A 21,602-nucleotide genomic window follows, 5' to 3' on the forward strand; every position below is an offset into this window, starting at 1 on the left:
AGGAATGAATAAAACTTGCTCTGTGATTAGAATTTCTTCACTCCCCCACTCCCTTGTATCTCATCTTTTAAAAAAATCCATTTAACAGTGTCTACATATTATGAAATTAACACTTAGTAAAAACCAGTGCAATCTGAAAGTTAAACTGGCCCTAACCCATCAGTAGACATAATGTAAGGGTGACATTTTGCAGTTTAACTTAAATCAATTGGGAATAATGTTTAGACAGTCACTCAAACTCCCTTGTAGACACTGTTAAAAAAAGTTGATTTAAACACACAAATTTAACTTCTAATAGTGCAACTTCCATCATTTAGCAAGGCCTCAGCTCTACCTCATCAGTATATTACCACCTCTATACTTTAACTTCACTCCATTTGGATGAAATGTTTTTAAGGAATCCAATTAACCTTTGACAGTCAAAGCTCTTCTACCGGGAGACATTCAGAAACAAGTCAAGTATCACAATGTTTATTGATAGATACAAGTATATAAAATCAGGGCATGAACATGTCTTGATAAATTAAGTAGACTTAATTTCAATACTATAATAAGAGGGACCAATTCAATTTCTCACTATTTTATGTTTCACACCCACAAAAACCACTTCCAAGGGCATTTAACCACCTTTCCAAACTGATCAGTTTTTGTGCAAGTAAACCATGTTTCTTTTAAAAAGACTTGTGCACTTGCCCAGGCTCAAGGATATTAAAATCTAGCACATAAAGCCCATTACTAGAGGTAGAATTACAGGCAATATACTATTACGGCAACAACCATCGATTACAGTTAAGGATTCTCTGTAACAACCAAATGGATAATCAAATATTGCAACGACTCAAGTATTACACTGAGCAAAGTGCATTTCTACAGTATTCAGTGTTGCTATTCAGTTTTCTAACTTAACAGCCTATAATAACTGGCAGCAAAGAAAACCCTTGCAATAGACTGCTTCTGCTTGAGAACTTATGATGTAATTATTGCATGCTGCTAATACACTGTTATCTAAACATTAAAGATACTCTAAAATATTTCATGGTAGACTATGATTAAGACATACTACAAAAACCTTATGCAGAAAAATATCCTATTGACACGCTTCTGCTTTAAATATTGTGAAACATTACAGCGGAATGAATTTTCGCAGTGGTTAGGTCAAATGCAGTTACATCATAGCAACAGTGTTTGCACAAATTTAAGGCTTTGGCTGGTTCTTTAGTCAGCTTCTTCTTCAGATTCTTCTTCTTCAGCAGTTTCCAGCCAGGTTAGCCACTGGTTTACCTGCAATCATATCAATGCAATTTCAGAAGCAGAACGAGCAGACTGTGCGCGCGCACCCTACAAATTTCTACATCTCATTCAGGTGGCTTTCCCCTAAAATACTAGCATAGAAAGCATTTCCTTTGGCTAGCATACAGGTCATGGACCTTTGTCCCTTTACTGTGTGGAGTACAGTGGGGGGCAGTGCTCCTTTATCCTGCCTCAGATTCCCTTCCCCAGCCCAAATAAATGCCACATAAGAGCATTTCTAAATTAAGCCAAGTACTTAATATTTTTACAATAGGCTTCCCTGATCTCATCAGCACAATGGACGTAGGCAGATATATACTGAAAAAAGATTTTTACAATTTCTGCTCCATTATACAGTTTTACCTGGAATAAAGCTTTGCCCTTCCCTGGAAACTCTTGAGTAATATCCTCTTTCCATGCCAAAAAGGCTTCCTCTTCAATAATTTCCATGTCGTAGAAATGAACAAAAAAGCGCAGTAACATGCCTATAAAAAACAGGCCAGGTAAACCAATGCAATATTAGGCATATTGCTTTCCTCAGAAGCAGTTTCCCCAGCTGTAGAAAGCTCTACACAAGGCTGACAATTGCACATTAAATGAAGTTTCATTTAGGTAAGTATACTGTTGCACCCAGGTGGTAAACTTTAAGCACATCCTAGTTATAAAAGTAGCAGAGGCTGCAATTATTATAGACTGCCCTTTGACAGACAGGTTTACTAAACACTTCATAACATGGATGGCACTGGATTCATACTTTGCCAATTTGCTACTGTATTTGAGGGAAATATGTAAATACATTATCCATACCTTTTGGAAAGTTGTTGTTGTAGCAGTGCACCTGAAGTGCATACAGAGCACTCACTTGTAGATCAACATGGTCATGAAGAAACTTCTGCATTACTGGCTTGAAGGAAAGAAGCAGTTGTTTTTCCTGTTCTAACTGCTCTTTAGAAGGAGCAGATGAAGAATCTGGTTCGTCATTAGGCGGGCTTACTTCACTTGAAATATACTGCAAGAAACTGGAAATAAAAGTTAGATACAATTTCAAAATGTTTTCATAGAAGACTAGTGAATTACTTTCACATCATTGAAGTAGCTGTACAAACAAGCACTTTTGTCAGTTAGTTAAATTCACTATCAATATTTTCCACTTTCAACTGCTTAAAACTCACATTAAACCCGAAGACCAACAAGGTCCTATCTGGGAAAGTACTCAATGAGTAGACAAACAAGTTATTTGTGGGCCTGTTCATCTTCAGATGCAAGGAATCCTAATCTATTTCCTTGGACTCTGCTGTTAGGGCACTGAAGGATTTGAGGACAAGGTCAGGATTTGCTCTTTAGAGCATTCTTTCCTTCTGGAGTGCTTTAAACAGTATTAAAAACAAGCTGTTATGAACCCCCTACTTGTGTAAGATCTTGTCTCTATATCCTTCTTCTGCAGGGTACACTTTATTCCTGCTATGTGGATATTTCATAAGACATTAGTGAGCACAAGTCCATGTTTGAACTACTAACAAGTATGACATTAATTCAGAGCAAACCTATCAGCTCACCTGGTCATCAAAATATTCACAAATCCCTTATCTACATGAAGTTTGGGTGAAATGTTGTCTTTAATCCATTTATAGATGGCTTGAGGGGATGGATCCAACTTTATTTGCTTCAACAGTTCCTTCTCCAGTTTCAGAAGTGGGAACAAGAAACTCAGTCCTTTCCCTTCCAAGATCTCCAGCATACGATCCTTATTCTGATCAATTTCTAAGACAAATTGAATGAAAATTCTGAATAACTAAGACAACTTTTTAAGTTAAACGATGGACCAAACCAGCTTAGCTGAAAAGGAGAGGTTACTTACAATTGCACAGTAACTGAGTTCATGATGTTTTGCCACAATGGGTGCTCCAGGCAAGGATGTACACATGCCCATACAGACTAGAAGATTTTTCTACTAATAGTGCCTATGGGTCTGCACCTGCACTGTATGCCTCCTTGTGCTCTGGTATGAGGAGCAAACTAGGACACTCCAGTTCCTTCAGAATCTCACAGCACAGTAAGACTCCAAAGCAAATGGGAAGGGAGGTAATGGCAAAAAACACATAGGGCTAAGACATCAGGAAGAATGCCAATTACTATAGGAGTAGGTTTAAACTAGTGTAAACCGTGGATTCTCTGTAACTTCATGTCTTTAAAAATCATGATTTGAGAACTTCAGTAACACAGCTAGATGTTACAGGTCTATTAAAAAGGAGTGGGTGGTCAATGTTCTGTGGCCTGTAATGTGCAAGGCAGATTAGAGGACGGGTTCTCAAACTGGGGGTTGCGGTGAGTGTGCGTGGGTGGAGAAGGAGGAGGAGGAAGAAAAAAAAATAAAAAAGAAGAGTCATGAGCTGTCAGCCTTCACCCTCAAACCAGACTGTCTCCAGCATTTATAGTAGCGTTGTGTTTTTTTGGGGTGTGTGTGTCTTGCACTCAGCGTCTTGCTGTGTGAAAGGGGTCACCAATTCAAAAGTTTGAGAACCACTGGATTACAGGATCATGATGGTCCCTTCTGGCCTTAAAGTCTATGGATCTAAGTTAAGTAACCTCTCCTTGGAGTTATTGTCCCTACGAGTTGTGACAAAGCTCCCACTCTACCTTGGTGGGTCTTGTGCTTATTGGCGGATTTGCTCGCCTGGGAGCTTCACGGCAGCCCTCAGCTTGGCTGTGTTTCCTGAATTCACAGTCCAGGTCGACTCCTCCTGTGTCTGACCAGGAGTTGGGGAGGATTTGGGGGGGAACCCAGGCCTGCCCTTTACTCCGGGTTCCAGCCCAGGGCCCTGTGGAATGAAGCTGCCTAGAGTGCCTCCTGGAACAGCTGTGCGACAGCTACAACTCCCTGGGCTACTTCCCCATGGCCTCCTCCCAACGCCTTCTTTATCCTCACCATAGGACCTTCCTCCTGGTGTCTGATAATGCTTGTACACCTCAATCCTCCTACAGTCCGTGTTCTCACTCTCAGCTCCTAGCGCCTCTTGCTCCCAGCTCCTCACATGCACACCACAAACTGAAGTGAGCTCCTTTTTAAAACCCAGGTGCCCCGATTAGCCTGCCTTAATTGATTCTAGCAGCTTCTTGATTGGCTGCAGGTGTTCTAATCAGCCTGTCTTAATAGTCTCCAGAAGGTTCCTGATGGTTCTGGAACCTTCCCTGTTACCTTACCCAGGGAAAGGGACCTACTTAGCCTGGGGCTAATATATCTACCTTCTATTACTCTCCTATAGCCATCTGGCCCGGCCCTGTCACAGGGTGTACTACATAAAAGTCCCAAGCAATTCTTTAATGTGGAGGAGGGTGTTTAGGAGGGGGATCCCATAGAGAGTATAGACCAGCTTCAAAGGCTGTGTCTGCTCTGAAGGCATGGAATAAGGCATAATGCTATGAATATGTATTAAGGGAGTATCAGGTGACTGACTTGCAAGTGTCCTTGATGGGCACCTTCTTAAGGAGGGCAATGGAATTAGATGAGCCCTCATGGAGTAAGCAGTGACTTGAGGGGGTTCATCCCAGAAAGCAAAATGCACCGCCACAATCATTTCAGTCTGAGAGGAGACTGAGTGACCCCTCCAAAGGGCAGAGTCTAGGGAAAGCCCTTTGAAGGACTTACTTTGGTAAGGACAGAAACCCAGGGCCCATTTTATATCCAATGTATGAAGACTGGTCTCTGAACCTTATCTAAGTTCCACTTGTCTAGGGAAGACAAATGAATGTCCTGATGGATGTGGCAGTCCAGTGACACTTCATGGAACAAGTGTGGTAGGCCTGTAACATAACTTTTGACCAGAAAACACAGCATATGGTGGGTCAGCCATGAAGGCTTCCAGCTCCCCATCCCTTCTGGCTTAGGCGACTGCCACAAGGAACGAAGTGTTGAAGAATGGATGAAGCAGTCAGCAGGTTGTCCTGTGTTTGAAGGGAGATCCTCTTACTGTGTTAAGCATTAAGCTGAAGTTCCAGGGTAAGTTGTGGTCCTACACTGGAAGGAACAGATTAAGGAAGCCCTTAAGGAATCTTGCTGCAGGATATGCAAAGATAAGGGGTTTTTCTGAGTGGCAGATGGAAAGCTATAATGGCAGATAAATGAACCTTGACAGAGCTCAGGAACAAGCCCATCAATTTCAGGATTAGTACAAAAGCTGAAGATAAGATTTCCTACTATTTAAAAGGACTTGCAAGAGCAGAAGTACTTCTAGATCTGGTACACTCAACATTATGTATCTTCTACCGATTCTCCCCTGGCATCTACACACACAGAACCAACTGAACTTCAGAAGAACATTCCTGCTCTAGGCCTGAGAAGCTGGATGATAAACTGGGGCAGGTTATGGAGCCCTACTACAGAGCCAGAAGATCAGTCATTACAAGAAGGTACAGAAGCAGACCAGATGGGTCAGGAACCACATTCATCTTGGCCACACTGTGGTTATGAAAGCGATCATGGCTTTCTCTTTGAGCAGGGCTTTATGGATCAGTGAAATTGGAGGGAAGGCATATAAGGGACCAATGTGCCAGAAGACCATCTTCCAGGGAGTCACAACTGTGTATCTTTCACACTCTGCTCTGAGAAAACTGGCATTTTAAGTTGGAAGGCATGGCAAAAAGATCTACCTGGGGAAGGCCCCTGATAAGGCTGATCTTTCAAAATAGCATGTCTGTCAGCTCCCACTTATGAACTTGATGGCACTACTAGCCAACAAAACCAAACAAACTCCAATTAAGAATGCAATGGCAGGCACACATCCTCATCTCAGGCATCCATATAGACAACTTGAAGAATAGCATTGATACGACATCAAATAAATCAGTGGGGTAGAAAAAACCTGATCAATACAAGAAATTCTGCTATATGACAAAGTTATTTATTAAAATACCTTATCCCCCTCCAAGAACGTTTCATGGCATTTTCGTGCACTTTACAGAAGTTGCAAGATAAAATGATTAATATCGTGTCACAAGTATTTTTGATTGCTTACCTGGCAACATCTTCTGCATGTTGACTTTGCTTTGTTGGAAGAGTTCAGTTAGCCATTCACGGTCTTGTAACTTAGCTAACTGCTGAAGACAAAGCAAGAACAGGGGGAAATGGGTGCCACTCTCCAGTGGTTGAGCCAGTTCTGAAATGCTCACCAGTTCTGAAATAATGGCACGGGCTGCAAACTGTGCTAAGTAGGATTTCACCAAAGGGATGTCTACCTCCAGTTTGGGACACTGGTCCAATACATTCAGGAATGCCTAGAAAAAGGGAAGAATATTAAAATTGTCAACATGATTAGTCTAGGGAACTACAAGATGAAAGAACCTTACACACAAGGTCTATTCTGTCTAAAGGACACTAACTATACATCCAGTGAAAACTGTGTCTATTATTTGGAGTAGTACCTATAATTTACTATAGCAGTTTTCAAATTTTCTGTATTGTGACCCCTTTCACACAGCAAACCTCTGGAGTGTGACCCCCTTATACGGGAGGGGAGGGGGGACGGAAGAAAGACTTAAATTAATGGGGGCTGGGAAATGTCTGCCCCGCAGAGCTGATAGCTCACAATCCCCATACAAACACCTCGCGACATGAGGAATTATGACTCCCAGTTTGAGAACCCCTGTACTATAGGATATTACAGAAAAAAAGAAGTAGAATTCTATCAAATAAGAAACTGGAAAACCATCTAGTCAGTTTCACCATTTTCATTTGTAGATCTTGGAAACAGTCATTGAAACTGTCACATTTGAAATAGGAACATAGTTGTAAAGCCACAACAGTTGGGAGAGGGACTTGCAAGGTCAGCATTCAAATCACTTACAGTTTTTAAGCAGACTACCTTTTTGAAGCTAAGCATCAAAAACAGAACCTTTAACTCAAAAAGAACTCCAAAGCTACAACACAGAGTACCTGCATGAAGTTGTCACTAGTGGCTATTCCTTCCTGTTTGAGTAAGCTGATCAAAGCACTTGCTTTCTCTTTATCTTCATCTGATCGGTCTAGGGATTGAATGATAATTTTGCTCAACATCTCAGGTAGGAAGGGCTTTGGAGCCCTCATTTCTCTCACACCATTGATAGCATCATTTGCATTTCCATTGTTCAGATAGTCAGTCACAACAGCTTCCTGAAATAGAAATGAATATCTGAACTCCACTGATTTCTTGCAGCAGCCATGTCTCCTGTTTGGAGCAGAGTACAACATTAACTTACAGTGAGTTTAAGCAATTCTTCCTTAGAAGGTGGTGGCTTTTTACTGATCTTTGCAGGCTTCTCTTGAATAAGTGGTGGATTTGTTTTGAGACCAAGCTGAGGAGGCTTGAAAATAAGTGATAAAGTTAGGCCAGTTTCAGAAATTACTTATTTGGTTACATTTATTCAAATAATCTTTTGCTGGAAGTACAGCCAGAAGAAAAGCCTGTATTCATTTCATTGTTTTTATATACGATTGTGATTTATCCTGATGCATGTGCAAGAGCTACTTTATAGTTGTCAGCACTTAAATTGCATACATATTTATACAGAGCTAAACAATAGTTACTTATCAAATTAGGATATTTACCTGTCCCAAAGGTGGTGTCTGAGTGCGTGGTGGCTGTGCACTGGGAGGAATCATAGTTATTTGGGGCTGAAGCTTTGGCACTTGGTTCTTATTCATTAGAAAAGATTGAGCAGGTCTCAGGCTTATCTGTAAGACGACAAATCCTAGCCCATCAAACTGCTAAAGTTCCTTGGCAAGTCATTAAATAAACAGAATATCACACAAGCCCTGCTAATGTAGTGTAGTGACTCAGGACAAATTTATTTTTGTAGGCCTGATCTTGATCTCATGCCAGTTTTACACTAGTGTATTCAATGGGATTTCAGAATTTACACTAGTAAAACTAATCAGGAGTAGGCCAAGTGTGTACTTCAACACCCAACAACAGAATGAACGAAGGATAAAAGTCCCAATTTGAAACAAGATGTGTTAATATAAGGTGCCTGTGTATTTAAGTCTTGATTTACAATATCAAAGACACAATATTGCTAGTTTCAGCCTTGCTTTGGTATTTTGATAACTGCAATATAGACCCAAAGTGATCTGGTTTGGAAACAGAGGCATGGCTATTAGGTAAGCCAAGATTTAAAGGAAAAATATGCAAGTTGACATCTCAGTGACTGTGTCAAATGCAGAGTAAACTTTGTATTATTGTACATGCATATCAGTTTTCAGATTAACATTTCAGTCATTTTATCATGGCCAACCACTCCCCAAAGCAGACCTTTAAAGAGAGTCTGTATTGTGACCAGATGAAGAGCTCCTTTATATGAAAGGCCAGAGGAATTGGCCTTGCTTTATGAAAGAAAAATCCTGAGAAATTGCCCTCATATCTCATAATCTTGCTCACAGGACGCTGGACACCCAAGGGTAATGAGTGTTAAAGTGAAAGTGGAGAAGGGACAAAGAAGAAAAGAGGAGGAGATAAGAAGCAGAGGTCCAGCATTAGTCCTCGTAATAACGCGTCTTGCTATAATCATTGGGCAATATATTAAGAATGCTGCAAGTAATGTAGGTATATACCTCATCTGCATTAAGCTGTCCTTTCTTAGAAAACCGAGGTGGCATATCCTTCGACTGTCCTTGTTGCTGGGATAACAGTCCCTGATTCTGGTTATGGTAGAGCTGGCTTTGCCCCTATTTCAGAGAGAGAGAGAGGAAGAGAGAGGGAGAGAGAGAGATAGAGAGAAAAGAAGTGCAGATGACGGGGGTGCACAAAATATGGTAGTAGTACCAAAGGAACTAGAAGTTCAATAGAAAATATTTGCCAGGGAAGGAAGAAAGAGGGGAAAAAAAAAGTAGTGTATTCTATCCCTAAAACCAGGGCCATGGATTTAAAAGAAAAAAAATCGACACATTACACACTTCTGACTCGAAGTCATTAAAATGTGCACCTTCCCTGGCAATAAAGAAAGAAGTCTCCCTTGCATCAGTCTCTTTTCTCTCTTTTTTTTGGGGGGTGGGGCTGGGGGGGATGGAGAGGGGAGCCGGGGGAGAAACGACGCAGTGTGCAAGAAGTGCTTATTCTCCTACCAGCTGTAAGAACCTTATACACCACAGATGACCATCATCCATCTGGAAGCCTGCACATCTGTCTCAATCTAAAGAGATTCCAGATATACCTAACCACCAAAAGTCTTCCTTACCTGATTTTTCAAAAAAGATTTGCCTAGATCTCCAAACTGGGATTGAGCAGGAGGCATGAGGTGTCCCCCATGGCCATTGAAAAGTTGATTTGAACGATGACGTCCCATGGTTGGTGAAAATCTATCCTGAATAACTCCTGGACCAGTACCAATTCCACTACCTGTACATAGGAAGGTGAATGAGAACATAGACAGTCATGTACACACCTGACGTTCAAGAGAATGCTGCCGCTGCCACAGCAGCTTCAGGATTTCCGTTTACCTGGCATTTGTCCAAACATATCAGCAAGCCCTCCAAGTGGGTCCCTGTCAAGTTTCATCCTGGGTGGCATAAACGGTCCCTCCAGAAAAAAGTCGCTTCTCATCCCTTGAGCCATAGGAGCAGGAATAAAGACTCCCAGATCCTTCAAAGACAGATTTAGAAGCTTAGTCAATTCATATAGATAGTTCTGCAAGTCCAGAATAGGTATTTGCAGTCTATTCAGATTCTAGGATTAAGAGTTTAGTCAGAGTCCAGGAATCTGCATGCAAACATGCCACAGATAACCAATAAATACATCATTACATTTGGTGCAAATGTACACGGAATACTTACTTTTACTGCATCTTGACGGATTTGATTGATAGTCTTTGGTCCATTGTCAAGAAAAGCTTTGCGAGGAACCCAGTTGTGTTCTCGCAACTCCACAGTATCCTAAAGGAAAAAAGCAAACACTTAATGGGAGGGGAGAGAAAAGAGGAGAAGAGACAAAGAAGGCAAGAAACCTCACAGGACAAACTGTTAAGTGACTGGCACTCTTACCTGCAGCAGGAAACGAATCCTTGCTGGCAATTCCTTACTTAACATCAAGGAGCGCATACGGGCAAAGTACTGATCCATTAAGGACTAAGAGGAGAAAGAGGCCAAGTTTAGCTTAGTTGTTTAAAGTTTCAGTTTCCCCCTCAATAGTCTCTCTTTTCAGGGTCAGTATTACAAGTTACATTTTAAATGTGGCAGTGTTCAAATGATCTAAAAATGGTAAAGAGAAACAGGCTGTTGTCCTCCCCTTCTGTTTCCATTCCTTTAAGGGAATGGTTTGGACTGGACTGTAGCTGAATCACTAGACTATCTTCTGCCCAAGTCATTCTGAGGCAAAAGTCAACACTACTTAGCTTTATAAACATTCTGACAGTGACCAGCTACTAAAAATACCTATGAAGGTAAGACAAGTCAACCTTAAGAGACATGGGGTAGGAAAGTTATAGGCCATAAACATATAGAAGAAACATCATGTAACTAGTTGCTTGTGTTTAGTATACAGATCTACATCATTCCCCACCCCTCCGATAGAAAATATTCAAATACATAATTCCCCGACTTTCTAGAGTGAAAATTGTGAACAAGCAACTTATTTCTGCCTTTTTCCCCCTCTCCAGAAAGAAGCCATCTCAAATAAAAAATACAATCAAAATATGAATCCTTCACAGATTTAAACACAAAGGTTCCAACTTTCTGTTTAGAGAGGAAAAAAAAAAAAAAAAAGAGGACAAGTCTGCACTAAGTATACAGAGTTCACACCAATTATGAAGTGATGAAAAGGCAACACAATTAATGTAGATGAACTCCCTGAATATAAAGAACTTAGTCCAAATCTAGTTCTTTCCAGCCAGTTTTTAAAGGTTTTGGTATAGTAGAACTCAGTTTGAAACACTAATTCAAAGTGGATTGCAACATATTACACCTGGGTCCAAAAATTAAAAAAAAAAAAAAAATCACTGTTAGTACTCCAGTTTGAAAGAAAGACATACCTTGGCTTTTGCATGGTCTAGTCTAGGTCCCACTGTCCTCATTATCTGACAGAGGCACTCCAAATCCTCCCCCATATCCTTGAGTTGGACTCTCTTCTTCTTTTCCAAAAGCTAAAACATTAAAGAGGGATTATTTCCATTAAGAGGGGGATCTTTCTGCAGACAGTTATGAGGTTAATTCAAAATACAGAATGCTCTCCCCTCTCTCTATGTAGAACCTGATTCTGCAAAATATCTGGACCAAATTAAAATCTATGAGAATTCTCCAAGATGAGAACTCTATCTGTTCGATAAAGCTATATACTGCACTGAAAGTTGCCCCCCTTGAAAAAAAACAAAACAAAAAATCCCCAAAGTATTTTGCACGGTCATTAACTATTCAAATTTTCCTACATACACACTTCTTATTTTTTCACACTTGAATGTTAGCTGTAAAGAACTATTTTACCAAGTTGTTACACACCAAGTTTAGGAAGTCCTGACACTTACTGTTTTGATGCACTTATGAAGGATAGATTCATGAATAAGATCAAGCTTGCCAAGTTCTCCAATGAATTTGATGTTCCCCAGCATCTTGATCTTGGCAATAGCTCTCTGTTCCTCCTCCTCCGGGAGGAGGGGACCATCACGCTTATCATAGACTGGACGAAAAGAGAAGTGTGTCAACAATACTCTACAAATATACATAAAATATAAAATCTAGATTTAATATAGACTAGCTTTAATCTTACTATCAACATTTCTGGTGCGGTTTTCAAATTCATCTTGAAGTTTAGAAATTAGGAGGCGTCTGAATGTCTACAAACAAGATATAATTAGGTTTCAGACCAATGCAATTAACCACACAAGCAAAAAGTTTACATTTTCAATGAGAGAGAGGAATAAGACACTCACTGTGCTTTGCTTCTGTCCTGGATGACACTCTGCTGATGGGCCATCAAAGTTGGGTGCATCTTCTGCCAGCCGCAGACATAGTTGAGCATACAGGGAGCTATACTTCGGCTCTTCGAGGGCTTTGTCTACAATCTAAAGAAAATAGTATGTTTCTAGTACTGTAATTGATTAGATTTTAATTCAAACTTTAAGATACTCTTTCAGGATTAAGTAGTGAATATTGTCAACAGGACACTAACAGGGGACTTTTTAAAACTGTTTATTTGGGGGCAAAGTACCCAGTCATACAGTTACAAGAGTCACTCTTATATTTGGCTATTGTTCCAGATGGACTCCTGGTATTTCCTAACCTCTTATAGCCTTTGAGAACTTGAGTATCTTGTGTAACCTTCAACACACTGGTATTCCAATGTTAAAAAATACCCTCCTCCCTCCCATCCAACCACCTCAGAATCTATTACAGCCTTACAACATTGCTATGGGATTTAGACAGTAGTTGTGCCTGAGCTCACACATCTTTTATTTCATGTGAATGAGTGTATTTGGTTCTGCCTCTGCACCAGGGGGAGTCACAGCATGGTGTGCGTCTGTGGACTAGATTATCTCTCAAAGTCCCTGCCAGCCCCACTTTAGTTCACCTGACTATACTGAAGTAATTTACACAGAGCACAAAGATGGGTAGCACAGTACAAATTATTTTGCACAGTATAACTACTACTAGTAGCAATGTTTAAAAAAAAAAAAAAAAAAGGCTACACTATCACTTGGCACTCAAAGTGTAACAGAGTCCCAAGACCACCTATAGAAATATCAGAAGCATTTGTGGCTAATAAAAGCCTGCTTCAGATTAAAAGAAATCTTCACATCCTGTACTACTGTAGAAAACTTTACCAGGAAACGTTGTTTTAATATATGCATAAACATTAAATTGCTCATTAGACAGACTGCTGCTTCTCTTCCAGTTAAAAGAAAAGGAGTACTTGTGGCACCTTAGAGACTAACCAATTTATTTGAGCATGAGCTTTCGTGAGCTACAGCCCCCAATATGTAATAAAATTACGTTTTGGGCAATATTCCGTCATCTATTTATCCCTATTTTATATATCAGGAACAATTCTGAGACTTTAACCAAGATCAATCATCCTTTAAGCAAAAACTTAAGTTTTAGTACAATCACTTATTCTTATTGAATACTAAATTAATAAGCACTTAAAAATACACCTGACTTACCAGCAGTATGATCCCTTTTAGAATGAGCTTAGACTCTACACCCACATTGAGGAGCTCAAGGCATAGCTTGTCAAACTTTTCAGGAGTAAGTTTATTTAGTATGCTAGAGGAAAAAAAAAAGTTAAGAGGAATCAGTTACGTTTGTAAAATGTTCACATAGTCCATACAGTTTAATCTACGTGAGCTGGGGTTAAGATTCGAGTTCTCCTGGTTTTCTTCCAGTTTTCACTTCTGACAAGAGCAATTTACTTTGTAAAAAGAAAAGGAGTACTTGTGGCACCTTAGAGACTAACCAATTTATTTGAGCATAAACTTTCGTGAGCTGCAGTTCGCTTCATTGGATGCATACTGTGGAAAATGCAGAATTTACTTTGTGTGTTTGTCAACTAGAGTAGGTTTTAGGGCACATGAAAAATACACTCAGTAGCAAAGAGAATATAGCAGTCTTAATCCCCCCCCTTAAAGTTTTTTTTACATGATACAGGGCAGACAATTCATATTTTCTACTGCTCCTGCTCCACCAATCCCTTACAGAAGACAGCTACTCAGGAATTTCTAACCAGCTTCAGGAATACTCTCTCATAAGTTTATGCACATGTATTTGCCCCTCCTTCTAACCCTTCCATTAGGGGCTATGGATTTCAATTTTAACCATATAAGACATTTGTGGACCCCTCCCCCCAAAAACAACAAAAAACCCCACAACTTTTAAGCGTGGACCCCTTTGGAAATCTTGGATGTAGTCTGCAGACCCCTTGGGGTCTGAAGACCACAAGTTGAAAACTACTGGTATAAAAGTACTTATACTACAGGTTGGTAAGACAATATGGGGGAAAAAGGTAATTTTTAGTACTCCATTTTGCCAACTGATATTAACCTTAAAAATAACAGACCAACTTACCCTCTTACTTTCCTGAAGATTGCATCATGTCGTTCTTTGTCATTTGCGGAGTCGTCATCTCGTCTAGTGCTTCGTGAAGGAATCCATTTCTGAGCGTTTTGCCCTGGGGTTTTCCCCAGGAACTCGCTATATTTATTGAAAAATATAAATAAGTAAACTGAGAAAAAACGATTTTGCTCAAATATTGTCACAAGCAGCAGAAGCATTGAATGTCACCTTAGATTTAGGATATGAACCTGCAACTGGTTGTGCAATAGGTGCGCCCTTAGCCTATGGGGACAGTACGGAGACCCACATACTTCTTTTGCAGGATTGGGTATTCTCTAGGATCCCCAACAACTCCTCTCCATACCCCCTTTACTTCACTTCAGTTAAATGAAATCTGATCATATTAGCACTAATAAGTTAGTAATTGCCTACAGTTGGCCAGTCTAACTAAAAACGTAAATGTCTTTTTCTCTTGTATACAAAACTGGAATAAGATTTGTCAGTGTTATCTGTTAGCAAGCTAACAAAAACTGACAAAAAGTATAATCACATGGTGTCTTAGAGAAGTCTACAGGTTTGAGATCAATAATTGCTGCATGCATGCAGACTCCTTATTTATGGCTGTATATGTTTTTACCACCATGGCAATATGACATACCTGTTGCTGGCAGTCTTGGGATAGTGCTGAGGTGCACCCCTACTACCTCCTCCGCCTGAAGAAGCACTGTTTCAGAGAAGAAAATATCTTTATTCAAGGCTTTTCAAAAGTACTCTCTCTAGCTCAGGACTAGCTACACGATTTTTGTATATTTTATTTGAAAGTTTAGCTATACATCCTTCACAAACAGAAGTTAAAAGTGATACAATTAATCTGTCACTTAGCATATGAAACGAACTTAAAATTCTCAGAGACAGTTCAACGTATATATTGCCAGACATTTTGCTTTTGAGTTATTTTACAATAGTCTGTCATTGAGGGGAAAAAACCTACCTGAAACGAGAAGCACCCCCTTCTGCAATCGCACTCTCCACTTTGGCGGCTTGACAACGAAGAATCTTCAAAAGAATAATAAATTGACAGGGTGGGGGGAAAAAAACCTAGAATGATAAATCAAGAGATCATATTACAATTATTCGCTTGTGCTCATATCAGAGTTCTTTTCTTCAGCAGGATGACATCTATTAAACTCAAATAATGTGGTTTGTGTTAACCAAGGGCTTTTATTAAAAAGCACTCCCCCAGAGCTTAAATACAGCTTGAAAGTCAGTTTATTCCTTCACTTATGTGCAACACTTGATGACATCAGCAACATAAAGCAATGTAGGCACATTCTCAGAAAACTCGATTATGCGACCATAATCATTTCTTTTGTGGCCAAAAATACGGTCTCAATTCTTGTCCGAGAGGCACCTTTTTCTTACAGGTTACTTAATTTAAGATTTATTTGTACTATTGTTAAGTTTGGCAGGAACAGCCATGCAGTAATATCAAATTTAACAGGAATGCATCCTAAAAACCGTAGTGTGAACAGATGTGCCAGATCATAAAGGGTTTAATCCAGACCTATTTAAGATCACATGAATATCTAATCCATGTGATAGTCATTTAACTACAGAACTGCTTTAAACCCCGTTTGCCTCACCCCACAAATGGTTAAGATCCAAAGATGGAGATAGTTTGAGCATGCCTGGAAATGTGGGTGGCCTTTAAAAGAAAAATCAGAGCAGTAATCATCATGGAGGTAGTCTGCTCTGAAAAGAAAAGATCGAGCACCTGAACAATTCCGTGTTTCAAAATTTTCCTTCCACAACCTTTTCTACTGGCTCAGCCATTTTAAAAAATTAAGTGACGAGATAAAGCATGATGGAGCCTAGTATAGTTCTCGTCACTGGAGAATGAGCGCATGAAAGGTGTTTCCCCCTGAGGAAGTCCCCCTCCCTCCTATGCAGGTTTGGCAGGTAAGCGCTACCTCCTACTCTTTAGGGATCCTTTCCGCGTGAGCAATACACCTTCTAATCCTGCCCTGGCTGCTCAGGGCTGGGGGCAAGGGAAGGGAACAAAAGGGGGCTGCAGCCGAACAAAAGGGCTGCGGGAAACGCAGGCGGCAGCAGCGACGCCCCCGCAGGACACAGGCACTTCCCCCCTCCCTGCCGCACGGAGCCCCGAGCGCCCCCCTGGCCCCCGCCTCCGGGCGCCGCCCGTTCCTAGGCGCAGCAGGCCCGGCCGGCTCTTTGTTCTCGGCGAGGGAAGCAGGAAGGCCCCAGCCCGCCCTCTGCAGGGCGACGGCCCCCCCCAGAACTACGCGCAGCCCGCGAGGGCCTCGCCGCCCAGACAAAGCGCTTCCCCCTTCGCCGGCGCAGGGAGGCACCCGAAAGGGCGGGGAGAAGCGCAAAACGGGGCGGGAAGTGAAGCTCCTGCGGAGCGAGGGGATCCTATGGGAGCGACCACGGTCCCCAAGGCGCATCCCCCTCTCGGGCAAGTCGGGGGGTCAAGGACTCGCCCCTCCCCGGGGCAGATCAGGACCCCTCATCCTGCACCCCGGTGTAGGCGGGAGCAGGCACCTTCTCCCAGGTTACGCGGGCGCCACACTGCCTTCTCCGGAGAAATCAGTCCTCCGCCGCCCCTTTACCCCGCCGCCGCGAGCGGGCTGAGGCGCCCTTCCAAGGGCAGAGCCGGTAACCGGCTCCCCGCGCCGCTCCCCCCCCCCCCAGCCGCGCCGCAGCCGGTACCTCCCCACGGCTTCTCATCCTAGCCGGACGGGCTGCGAGTCTCTGCCCTTCGCTCACCGGTCAGGGAGAAGCCGGTCCCGGCGGCCGGAGCCGCCATTTTGTAGTGGAGAAAGAGGGGGAAGCGAAAAGAAGATGGCGGCCATTTTAGCGGCGGCCATTTTAGACAACAGTACCCCCCCCCCCACCCACCCACCCACCCACCCACCCCCCAACGCTGTCCGCCGGCACCGGCTTCCTCACCTTCCCTGGGGCCTCGTCAGCTTCACCGGATCTCGGCAGCTACCAAGGGCGGGGGGGGGAGGAGACGAGAAAAGGGAGGGGGAAAAAGGGAGCCGGGGAGCGGGGTGGGGGGGGGAGAGCGTGCGACGCAGGACGAGCCTCCGAGTCACCCAAGCAGGAGCAGCCAAAAGCTTCCGTCAACCACCTCCATAGAGATCCAACTCGCGGCCGCTTCTAACGCGCACTGAGACAGCCCCACTAACTTTATTACCCTGCGCGCAACCTACCTCCGCCTCAGCACACCAACGGCCAATCGCCGCCGGAGACTCCGCCCACGCCCGCCAATCACGACAGAGGAAGGGGGCGGGGATAGAGCAAAGATGGGGGAGGAGCGAGCAAGGAAAGCTTGGTTGAGGAGCAGCACCTCCGCAGTGCAGCACCGGTATGCGCGAAGGCATTTACGCCAACGGGAATGCGTAGCTGACTGGGTGTAAAGGGGGCGGTTGCGCAAGCGGCGCACCCATTCAATGGGGGCTGCCTGCCTGTCTCTCTTCTTTGCTGTTTGTTCTTATGTTTCTCCCATCAGGCAGGCTCCTGCTTCAGGAGGGCGAAGGAGCTGTCCCCGTGCATTACATCGGGCTGCCTGGCTCACAGCGAGCAAGGGGAGGGGACGTTTTACCTACTACTGTATACTACTACTCAGTCTCTCTGACCAGGTTGAAAACACACGTACACACCCCACATATCGTTACTACACACTACACGGTTATACATTGTGATCTGAGCCTGAAAACAGCTGCATGAAGGACCTTGCCATGGTGGCTGCAGGGCTCTAGTCCCCTGCATCCAATTCTAGGGTTGCATTCGCTCCTTAGAGGCCACCTAGGGTGCAGTAGAGGGGTTCAGCTGGTAGAGCTGTTCAGTCCATTGCATGGCATCATGCACCTGACTGATGGTTGAGGATGATTCGTGAGGCCGGTTCTGACTTGCATGGTTTATAATGTTTAACAATCGTTCTTGAACATGGTTGTAGCTATGGTAGCACAGTGGGATGCTTTGCCATGGAAGGACCTTTGCTGCTGCTATGACTGAGAGCACATGCACATTTCACAATGCAGCTATTAGGCAGATGAAAGATTTTCCTTAGAGTATAAATCACAGTTCTTTCCTCCTCTTAATTGATATGTTTTTGCACATTATTTTAGAGTACAGTCTTGTCAACAGTAAACCATCATTATCAGACATGCCAAACTCTCAAAAAAAACCAAAACAAAACAAAAAACAAAAAAAAACCCACACCCAGAAATGGGGCTTGTTTTTTGCTTAATTAGCTTGTGAATTGCTTATTAGCTAGTTTTTGGCTTGTTGCATCTTATTGCTTCCTTTTTTTTTGGATCAGCTCCCAGCAAGCAGCAGGGGGGAAGAGTCGGGGTGCACAGCGGGCCCATGCTAGTCCCAGACTGCACACTGGGGGAAATCTAGTCACAGGCTTTTGCCCAGAACCGTGATTGTTCAGCTTGCAGGATATGCTTCAAAATATGGCTGTTCTCTCAAACTGTTGTTTTTTCCTCACTTTTCAGAGGGTGGTGGCAAAAATAAAGTGATAGGTTTGAGTAGATATGAGGATGGTTATGGGAGAGTCTTAGTTGGGGGGTAATAGGAGAGTTCTACCTACTGAATTGTTCCAAAGTGCATGTTATAAAGATTTAAAGATTAAATAAATATTTTATATATGCAGCCTGATCATGGAGGGAGCATACTCTAATCACAAAGTAAAGAACAGAGCCCTAAACTGTCAGCTACAGCTATGACCATGTTAAAAGTTGTGAAGCATGGTAAACTCTGCTTAGCAATAGTGTTGCTCCTTTTTCTGATATTAGTCTCAACAATCTGGCAAATGGTAGCAGAGGTCGAGGCCAAGGGCTTTGCAGGTCAGTGCCCAGCATTGACTGAGTATACTCCTGTACTCTACCTAGTGGATACACAATACACTTGTTTTAGAAAAGTGGTGGTTAGATGACATTAAGGGTAATCTTTTTTTCCCCAGGAATAATAGCCCAACTTCAAGGCCTGGTTCCCAGAGAACAACTCTAACAGAGACAAGGCAGAGAGCAAACTCTCCCACAGCTCACACAGCCATTTCTTCCTTGACCACTGACTTCCATGCAGAACTTGCATAACCCCAAACTAACTAACTACCAACAACAACAACAACGTGTGCTATACCAAAGCTAAACATTTGCTTGCACACTAGAAGGCGAACTTGGAAGACTGTAACAGCACCACCTCATGATGTGTGCCATAACAATATCATTTTCTAAGGCTTAGTCTACCCTACAGAGGTAAGTGAATGTAAGGCAGCTTACCTCAACCTAATCATGTCAATGTCTACACCAGAATGCTGCTTCTGCCAAAGCAAGTGGCCTGCTACACTGACATAACTCCACCTCTGCAAGAGGTATAGTGCTTATTTCAGTGTGATTAAGGCAGCGTAGTGTAGTGGCTGCATAGACTCTGCCTTACTTAGATCTGCTGTTGGTTGTCATTCTTGTCAGTTTCATGGCTCCAGCTGTGAGCCCCAGGCTGCTGCTCTGAGCAGGAGGAAGCTGTGAAACTGACACGAATGTCAATTTCACTGCTGGTAGGTTTCCAGCAGTGAAATTGAGCCCTGCTTGGCTCACAGCTCAGGCTGTCACTCTGGGGAGGGTGGGTTACTCCACTATGAGCTCTGCACTGCTGTCAGTGTCCCACAATGCCCCACTTCAGTCATGCAAGTGCTCTTGGTGAGGATGTGCACCATCAGTGGCAGGTACAATAGGTCGGGGAGGCTAAGCCTCTCCTAACCCAGGCCATGGCCTCGCCTAACCCAGGCCATAGCCTCGCCTAACCCAGGCCATAGCCTCGCCTATGCTTTGCTCCAAGGTCCCGCCCTTGCTCCCCCAAAGCCGGCAGGGGCTGAACTTGGGCTGGCAGCCTGGAGCTCAAGGCTTGTCTGGCTGGCAGCCCTGAGCAGCGCAAGCCAGCCTGAGGGTTGGGCCAGTGCTTTGGCCTGCCTGGTCCCCAAGCCTGCTGGTGGCCAGGGGCAACTTGGGCCAGCCCACAGGCCCCCGGTGGCCAGGGATGACTCAGCTGGCTGGCAGCCAGGGGTGGCTCGGGCAAGCCCATGGCTGAGAGGTTGGAGTGGTTTGGCCAGGGCTTCTCCGGCTGGGAGGGGCCCCCAGGGCTCTGGCGGGTGAGTGGGGGAGGGGCCAAGTAGGTGGGCTAGCCTTCCCGAAGTGCAGGAGGGTTCACCCACCACCTATGATGTGCACTATGGGCAGAAGTAGGGTAGTATGAACACCAACAGTCAATTGACTTACTGCGGTGGCTGTAGGTCAACCTAAATTAAAATCGACTTAATTTTGTAGTGTAGACAAGCCGTAATACAATTATAGCTTGCAGTTTGGTGTTTTGATGGGGATGAGGCTTTTAATTTGTACTGAATAAAATTTACCCCTACACGGAGTGCCCACGTCAGGCACGGTGTGTCATTTAAACCAGTCATAGGAAGGCTCACTCCTCTCGTTGAAGTCAATAGGAGTGTGCTCATGTATATTAGTTCAAATAATACTGCCACAGATGCAGCCTTAGGTGGATTCCTAGGTCATGCAGGATCCCTAGCAGCTACAGAATAAAATGCTAGACTGATATGGGTCATGTCCCTTTACCACGGGAGCTTTATGGTGATACTGCTAACTTTAACCTCCTAAAAGAATCAAAATATCTTCCTTTTTATCACAGTCCTGGACGGGTCATGCCAGAGGTTTTCCTTAACACTAAACTTCCACAAACACCCACATTAGCTCTGGACACATCACCCACTGTGCCTTTCTTTTTTTTAGCTGGCATGACAGAAGTGTAGGGCAAGTGACTGAGAAAGTGACACACTAACTCTTGCACCCTGCAGCTGGGAGGTCCAAACAAATGGCTTTACTGAAAGCCTCTAATTTTCCAGAACCAACTCTGGTTCTTCATACCTTGCAGTAGGCTCTCAACACCTTATATTGCTGTCCAAAAATTTATGGGAGGCCTACCGTGGTGCAGCGATATAGGCCTTTGTGTGTTCCTCTTCAGTAGGACGACATTAATCCAAGGTATTTTCCTCTAATAACAATAAGCATTAACAGTTTAATCTACAAAATTCTATATGAAAAAACCTGAACAGACTATTTAAAAATAAATTTCATGCACAGACACATATGCTGTATGTAGGTAAACACATGTAGGGACTGTCTTTTTTTTTTAAACAAAACAAAAAAAACAAGGAAGGTCAAGATTTCTTTATGATGGGGGGGAGGGGGGGCGAGGGGTAAAGGAA

At 43.2% G+C, this 21,602-nt stretch overlaps 1 protein-coding gene and 1 non-coding gene across 3 annotated transcripts; both read right to left on the bottom strand.

Moving 5' to 3' along the window:
- Positions 1-455: 455 nt before the first annotated feature.
- EIF4G2 (eukaryotic translation initiation factor 4 gamma 2) lies at positions 456-17,059 on the bottom strand. 2 transcript variants are annotated; one of them, XM_073347595.1, is made up of 22 exons: positions 17,027-17,059; positions 15,288-15,394; positions 14,955-15,020; positions 14,309-14,434; positions 13,408-13,510; positions 12,178-12,309; positions 12,015-12,081; positions 11,773-11,924; positions 11,284-11,394; positions 10,298-10,381; positions 10,091-10,189; positions 9,758-9,899; positions 9,496-9,656; positions 8,873-8,986; positions 7,871-7,996; positions 7,522-7,626; positions 7,220-7,435; positions 6,303-6,561; positions 2,847-3,051; positions 2,098-2,309; positions 1,654-1,775; positions 456-1,281 (listed from the first exon to the last, which is right to left on the bottom strand). In XM_073347595.1, exons 1-22 carry the CDS (start codon positions 17,042-17,044, stop codon positions 1,216-1,218), a joined length of 2,793 nt encoding a protein of 930 aa, XP_073203696.1. In that variant the 5' UTR covers positions 17,045-17,059; the 3' UTR covers positions 456-1,215. The 2 variants fall into 2 exon arrangements, with proteins under 2 accessions (XP_073203696.1, XP_073203697.1); XM_073347596.1 differs by lacking the exon at positions 8,873-8,986.
- Positions 8,671-8,836, bottom strand: LOC140913967 (small nucleolar RNA SNORD97). The gene has a single exon (XR_012159727.1). It is a non-coding gene; the product is annotated as a small nucleolar RNA SNORD97 (small nucleolar RNA).
- Positions 17,060-21,602: the final 4,543 nt, after the last annotated feature.

Source organism: Lepidochelys kempii, chromosome 6 (assembly GCF_965140265.1).
Source record: "Lepidochelys kempii isolate rLepKem1 chromosome 6, rLepKem1.hap2, whole genome shotgun sequence".
NCBI lineage: Eukaryota > Metazoa > Chordata > Testudines > Cheloniidae > Lepidochelys > Lepidochelys kempii.

Coding starts and splice junctions, on each gene's coding strand:
- EIF4G2 (XM_073347595.1), bottom strand. Junction 13,511..14,308: donor ATCTTCAGGAAAGTAAGAGG/GTAAGTTGGTCT, acceptor TTTTTCCTCTAG/CATACTAAATAAACTTACTC. Junction 7,627..7,870: donor AGACACCACCTTTGGGACAG/GTAAATATCCTA, acceptor CTTATTTTCAAG/CCTCCTCAGCTTGGTCTCAA.